General features: G+C 42.3%; 1 protein-coding gene across 1 annotated transcript in view; it reads left to right on the top strand.

Moving 5' to 3' along the window:
- Positions 1–7,846, top strand: part of MROH2B (maestro heat like repeat family member 2B) — a 95,396-nt gene that overhangs the window by 76,268 nt on the left and 11,282 nt on the right. Inside the window, exons 30-33 of the mRNA XM_013008393.2 lie at positions 2,119–2,271; positions 4,510–4,667; positions 5,304–5,430; positions 5,958–6,145. Of these exons, the coding sequence (XP_012863847.2) occupies positions 2,119–2,271; positions 4,510–4,667; positions 5,304–5,430; positions 5,958–6,145 (626 nt within the window). The remainder of the gene's footprint in view (positions 1–2,118; positions 2,272–4,509; positions 4,668–5,303; positions 5,431–5,957; positions 6,146–7,846) is intronic.

Here is a 7,846-nt window from a genome sequence, read left to right on the forward strand (position 1 = left end):
AGAAAGAAAATGTTTTGAAAATGATGATGGCAACATATGTACAAATGTACTTGAGACAATGGATGGATGTATGGATTGTGATAAGAGCCGTACAAGCTCCCAATAAAATTATTTTTTTTAAAGTCTGTGACATCTACATCTCACAGATTAATAAACCTTCTTTCACTTAATAAACCTTCCTGATACTGCAATCTTTGTCATGTAGTCCAACTTATCTAATTATTTATTTGTTCAGCATGTAGACTGAACAAGTACGGTGAGAGGATACAGCCTGAAGCACCCCTTTCCTGACTTTAAACCACGCAATATTCCCTTGTTCGGTTCCTATAACTACCTCTTGGTCCATGTATACTATACATCGTATAGTACACATTGTATAGGTTCTGCATTAGCACAATTAAGTTTTCTGGAATTCCCATTTTTCTCGAGGCAATCCAGAGTTTGTTATGAATTACCTGGTTGAGTGCCTTTGCATAGTCAACAAGTAAACATTTTTTCTGATATTCTCTGCTTTGAGCCAAGAGCCATCTGGCCTCAGCAATGGTAGCCCTTGTTCCACATCCTCTTCTGAATCTGGCCTGAATCTCTAGCCACTCTCTGGCAGTATACTGCTACAACCTATGTTGGATGAGCTTCAGCAAAGTTTTGGTTGCATGTCATATTAGTGATACTGTTCTATAATTTGCACATTCTGCTGGGCCCCCTTCCTTTGGAATAGGTATAAATATGGATCCCTTACATTGTTCATAACCAAACATCCTTTATAGTTTCGGGACCTAGGCACCAATGTTGTGAATGTTTATGTTTTCTTGACCACTTATTGACTGCTCTTAGCAATGGAACCTGGGAGATAAAAATCAGTGAGAACGTATAATAGCCATACATTGTGTGGATACTAACAATCAACTAAAAAATTAGCATACCACTTAGTGCATGTTAATAGGATTTTTTAAATTCTCAAACCTTAGCCATTCTTTGGTCAATTTAAGCCTTATTTCCTTTGTTTCTTAATAGTTTTGTTGACATACGATTCACACATCATACAATTCAGTAGCTTAAACACATTAAGAAGAGTTGTGCAATCATCATTCCGGTGAACTCCAGAACACTCTCCTCACTCTTGGACTCATTGTTATCAGCTCCCCATTTCCCCAACCTCCCTGTTACAGCCTGAGAAGCCGTTAACTCTATGTACTTACCTATCCTGGAGTTCACACAAAGAAATACATGAAAACAACCAACAAAACAAAACCCTAACAGCCACAACAGAATAAAACAGAGAAACGCCTCAATCAAAAAGAAAGCAGAAAATAATAAAACCTAGAACAAACGTAAAATGAATCAAAAGGAAGAAAAAATGGTACCAGGTCAAACATTACTTAGCTACATTTGCATTAATCCACTTATCCCTGCACATTGTCTGATAGCAAGGCTATTAACATCCCTGATCAGTGGTCAGAGGGGATTCACCAGAGGCTTTATTCACATGAGGATATGCTGCAAATGAATTTTGAGCTCTTACTGTCACTGGGGCCTTAGATTTTATTCTTCACAGTCCCTGGATCACTCAGGCTGTTGTGCTTCTTCCCTGTGGACTTAGCTGATACCTCACTTAGATGACATCTTGTTGTATTTTGTTTTTTGCAAAACAATTGTCTTGGGAGCGAATGGAGACACAATATAATTCCATAGTTCAATCACATCATGCAGTATTGTACAATTGCTACCCCAATCAATTTCTTATGATAGATGAAATTTCTCTATAAATGCTTTATAATATGAAAATTGCTATATGAATATTGCATGTCGTTTTTCCCTGCTGGAATATGCTAGAACTTTAGATTTGGAGAGGATTTCCATTTAACAATGCTGAAATATAATAAACATCAAATGGTCGTAATACAATCTCATGGAAATGTTGCTTAGAGTTAAAAAGTAGTATCTATGTTCTATTTGAGGATTTTTAAAATCTCTTTTGTATGACCCTACACAGATGCTAACTGTCCAGAAAGCCTAGTGGTTTCTCGCATCCTAAAATGAGAATGTCAATCAGATTGCAGGGGTCCAGATAGACTGTGAGGTGGCTGCTAACTTGAATCTCTGTGATTGCCTCCTCAGATTGTCTGCAAATTCATCCCAAGTGAGGAAATTCGAATATTCTTGGAAGAAACACTGGATGGTCTAGAGACCCTCAATCCCACTTGCACAAAGGCCTGTGGCATCTGGATGATCACCGCCCTGAAGGAGCAGGGCGCAGGGTTGGAAGAGCAGGTGACCTGACCACCACCTTGACAGTCAAGCAAAATTCTGATACTTTTAAGAGGGCCACTCAGACCCTGCTTCCCACTTTGTCCTTTGATGGACAACAGGCAAGAGCACTGAGAGACTAGAGATGCCACAAGAGACCCAAGTTATATATCAACAAGATTCCTGTTGAGCTCTTGAGTCAATATATACTTGTTACCTCTCTAGTCGTTGATCAGAAAAACTTTCCAAACCTTCTGTGATCAGAGGAAGCAGCTCTGAACCGAGGGCATCTGACTTCTAGCACTCGGAGCTAGTCCAGATCTGAAGGAATGAGAGTAACCTCCAGGGTACTGTTAAGACAGTCACTGAAGGCCAGTAGATTTCTGATTCTACTCTTCTGGACACCTTAAAGTTTATTGTCCGTGGAACCAAGAGAACCCTTGTTGGGGAAGATCCTCAATCTTTCCTTCTTCTGGAGTTCAAAGCAGGGAGAACAGGAATGAAATCAAGTTGTTGTTGTTGTTGTTAGGTGCCTAGAGTTGGTTCTGATTCATAGAGATCCTACATACAACAGAATGAAACATTGACAGCCTGCACAATCCTTGTAATTATTCTCATGTTTGAGCCCATTGTTACAGCCACTGTGTCAATCCATCTTGTTGTGGACCTTTCCCATTTTTACTGTCCCTCTGCTTACCAAGGATGATGTACTTCTGCAAGGACTTGTCTCTCCTGACAACATGTCCAAAGAACATGAGACCAAATCTCACCATCCTTGTCTGTAAGACATAGTTGTTCCTTCGTTTGGTAGTCCATGGTCCTATAGATGACCCTGATAGTATTTTATATATACACCAGTAGTACAACTTTGCTCAAGAAGAATAAGAGGAACTCTGATCCCATTAACCTAGAATCACTAAAATCACCCTTTCATCGAAAATCTGTTCTCCAATGTATGACTCTGTATGTCAGGATATGAAAAATGACCTCTAAACTAATTACTTTCCCATCAACTTTTGTTTTGTTTTGGGAATATCTCATGTGGAGGGCATAAGACTAGGCAAGAAAACAAACCAAAGGTAATAATTTTGGAGTGGTGGTGTGTATAGCACATTGGGGAGATATTTACATAATAGGTAAAGGATCCTCTCCAAGCAGTACTGAGATGCTAATTGTGTTTGGAGAATATTTATTATTAAGGAATTATAATTCAGGGGGAAAAGTGTTAAACCTTAAAAAAATATATCAGCAAAATTTAGATGCCTTGAGAAGTTATCTCTCCCAGAAACTAGAAGCAAAGTTCATTTAGATTATCTCTTCACTATGTCAAAACCCCCAAAATATGATATCATTCCAGACTGCCCGTAGACGAAGCTGCAAACTCAAAGCAGTGGCCTTCAATGCCTCCGTCTTTTCCATTAGGTCTCTCCCCTTCATCCCCACTGTGCTTCCTGTGCTTCTGTACCTTCCTCCTGTGCCAGAAAACGTTTTTGCTGTTTTCTTGTATTTTTCTTTTCTTTCTCTGACACCTTTAGGCTTTATATCCTGCTGTACCTTCTTTCTACGCAGAATGTCCTTCCCCATCTTACCTTTTGAAATCACTGCTGCTGCTGCTGCTGCTGTTAGATGCCATTGTGTTGGCTCCAACCCATAGCCACCCTTTGCACAACAGAATAAAACGTGGCATGGCCCTGCGCCATCCTCACAATTCTTCTTTTTCCTGAGCCCATTGATGCAGCCACTGTGTCCATCCATCTCATTGAGGGCCGTCCTCGTTGTCACTACCCCCACTCCCTATCCTTGAAGACCCGAACCAGATGTTCCTATGCAGTGAACTCGATTGCTTCTGGATTCCTCCATCAGGCGTATGCACTCTATACATAAGCCTGTACACCCTTTGCCGTATCCACCTGTGCACAGGCCTCTCAGTATATGGCTGATTGGGTTGACTACTCTACTTACTCCTTTTGAGAAAGAGCCATGTATGCTTCTTTGGTAAACTCCCTATAGTAGCTTAGGACAGCATAAATCATCCTTTCATTAAATGTTTGCTAAATTGAATTAATAGTAATATCCAATTCATCAATGCTCTTGAGTGAGACCACAGGTAGAATTGATTATTGTCTTTAGATCTATTTATAATTCATTAACTCCAACCACCCACCCACAATATACTGATGGTTAGTGCCCTTAGCCATTCGTGTGGAGGGGAAATGGCAACTTCATGTTTAATTCAGCTTGCTTTTTTTGTTTGGATTTTAGCTACTGGATATCTTGAACACAATTTATCATCACATGCCAGTGCTCAGACAGAAGGAGGAAAGTTTTCAGTTTATGCTAGAAGCCGTATCCCAGATAACCAGCTTCCACGCGGATGCAGTTGTTGCCAATATTTTGCAGAAACCCCTTCCCTTTGACAGGTAGATTCTCATTCAACTGGATTCTTCTCCCAGGAAAGGCTGCTGCCGCAAGGCATTGGAGAGGGGTTTGTTTGCTGGATGAAAACAAGGCAGAAACATCTCACTTTAATGATAATTCCAAGATTGGTACTCGGATTGTATGTCACGTTTTCCCAAGTGGTTTTCAGACCACTTTTATGAATGTTACTCAGTAAAACCAAAGAAAGCAAGACTTTAGGTAGAAATTGGTCAGAGAAGAAAACCTCAGATAGTTCCCACTACAAGGAGTGCTAAAAATGTGTGAAGACAGAGCACTGTCAAAGGCAGAAAACTTTCCAGATCTAGAAAACCTAGGCAATCCCCTCAAGTTCCAGCTCTCCAGGGTTCACTGTAACAGGAGGTGGGGAGGAGGGTAGACCACAGGCATAAGTACTCCAAATTGACTATTGGCCTTTTTCTGGTTGCCCAACATGTACCTAGATGAGCAGTTTCTGTCTTTGAAAAGCCTCAGTAACCCACGGCTAGGGTATTGGATTAAAACATATTCGTCTGCCCTTGAATGCTAGATTCATGATACTGTGGCTTCAAGGTGGGCCAAAGGACTCAGCTCAAACTCCAAAGACTTAGCTTCACCCACTTCCTATCTTGTCACCCTAGGGACACAAAGACACTGTGGAAGACCCTGGCTGAGAACTCGGCCTCCAGTGGCAAACTCTTGCCAGCCTTACTAGACAAATTGGACAACGAGTTAGAAGATGACATATTCACAGTGGAAACGATTCCGGTGAGGTGGACAACCCCTCCCGTTTCTGGAATGTTGTCTTGTTTGTTGACCTAACCCCACCGAGGACTTAGTGAAGTGATATTAATCACACTGTCCTATTTCCCAGGATTTTAACTGTCTATCGGACTATTAGGGCAGTGATTTTTGTCAGTGGCAGATTCCCATTCAGAAATCAATTTCTCCACAACCCAAAGTGGGTGGGGGAGGGGCGGGATAGATATATGTTTCTAAATAAGGCTGCAAGATATGCAAAGTACCCATTTCTTTTGAAAAAGCCCACTTGTGGGAAAACAGTACATTTTATCGAAATTATGCCTCCTGGGGTTTGAAGTCATCGGACACAGCAGTTCTGTGAAAGAGCCCCAGTGTAAGCTGAGAAACCTCCAGAAAAACCACGGGCTCTCCATTTTTGTTTTTATCTTGAGCATGGTCAACTTGGAGAGCCATCGTGTGGGGAGAAAACAAACGTGGAGATCGTCCTTGGAAGACGGGCACCCATCTGACCAGGAGATCCTTTCTCCCCTCAGGTGGCCTGTGCGATGCACGAAGTGGTATCAGCAGGCACCCCTGTCTCAGGCCTATACCCAGAACTGTTCACCCTCCTCTTGAAGCTGGTCAGCTGCACACTGGGCCAGAGTATACCTACTACTTTCATGAGCTGGAGACGGCAGGTCTTGCAGCATGGAGAAACACAGACAGTCCCAGACCCCTGCAGGTACAAGCCCACCCAAGAGAGCCCCGATCCCTGGGCTGTCATGTCACCAACTGCTATTGTTCTTAGCTGCCCTGGAGTCCGTGCTGATTCATGGGGTCCCCGGGTGCCGAGACGACAACAGCTTCATCATTGGCAAGGCTGTGACCTTTCAAAAGCAGATCACCAGGCCTGTCTTTGAACATGCCAACAACTAAAATTAAGATCAAACCCATAGCCATTCATTCTATTCCAACCCTGTATTGGGTTTCTGAACCTGTGAATCTTCCTGGGAGCAAAAACCTCATCTTTCTCCCACTGATCAGCTAGCGAGGGTGAACCCCGGATGTGGTAGTAATTGATGTTGTAGCAATAGTTGAGACATCAGTGCAACACCTAACCCATGGTGCCGCCAGGGTTCTTAATGCACCACCTCTGGGTAGGTTCGAACCACCAATCTTTCCTCCAGTCATCAAGCACTTACACGTTTACGCCACTGGGCACTCCAGTATGGCATCATGAAGAAGTAAAAGCAAGTCTCCTTCCCCTAACACATTGATGCCAAGCCTAATAGTTGGTTCCTTGGCTTGTTTTCTCCCTGAGCCAATACCCAGTAGAGCTGTCTAGGACAGTCACATACGGAATAAAGCAGCTAGGTTTTCATTCCTAGAGAACTCATTGTGTTTCCTTTGACGTCTTTCATGGGGGTCTTCCTAGGAAAGATGGATATCTGTGATGCTCAAGGTCACCAGGAAAAGGAGAAAATTAAAAATAAATATCATTTCTCATCAAACCTAAGACCTCATCTATTGAAAGAAGCACATTTATGCTGTGTAGCTTTAAGAAAGAGCACAGTGATTCTCAAGTTAATGTTTTCTTCTAACTTCACAGTTTTTAATAATTATCAGAGGAGTTATTTGGGGGGTATTAGATATATATTTTTATCGTGTATCACATTGCTCAGTTTTTCTGCCTTTGTCCATACTTTTTCAGTCCTGTATAAAATAATAATGTATTCTTAGTTCAGACAGTTTAAGCAGCACAGTAGACTTATCCTGGGTAGAGGCAACAATAACATAATATAATAACCTAATACAATAACAATAACATAAAATAATAACATGGCAATAGTAAGAGCCATACCTGAGTCTGGGCCTGGATGGGAAATGGCAAATACTTCAAAACTGTTGACTGGCAAGTGGTAATTGTGAGCCACTCCATTACACGAGGCACCTTGATGTCAGTCATGCAACAAAGCAGCACCGTGGGTTAGGCGCTGGGCTGCTTACCACTAAGAAGCATCTGCCCCCATAAAGACCCACACTTTTGGAAACCTGATATAATAGCCGTGCTATGAGTTGTAACCGTCCCAACAGCAGTGGGATGGGACAATGTGAGAAGTGTTTTAAAATCAATGAAATACAGCGTTTGGGACTTTCTATCCCTGGTCTTTTCCTCCCTATCCCCCACCCCTTGACAAGATTTTGTGGCATTATTTACTGCTTCGGGTCATCGGGAGGCCCCTTTGGCACCAAGGTTACAATGTGAAATCAGGCTTCCTATGTTCTTGCCTGCACACTCTCTGTGAACTCCGCGATGGGGGAAGCATGGGGGGACCAGGAAGAGTAGACCAGAGGACTCAGAATTCCTGTATGACTGGACTCACCTTTGTGCGGCGCTGGCTGTCTCCTCCAGACTCTCGACCATGACTCTGAAATGTGTGCA

This window comes from Echinops telfairi, unplaced genomic scaffold, assembly GCF_000313985.2.
Source record: "Echinops telfairi isolate 266 unplaced genomic scaffold, ASM31398v2 ScPeMD7_7469;HRSCAF=8507_1, whole genome shotgun sequence".
NCBI classification, from domain to species: Eukaryota; Metazoa; Chordata; class Mammalia; order Afrosoricida; family Tenrecidae; genus Echinops; species Echinops telfairi.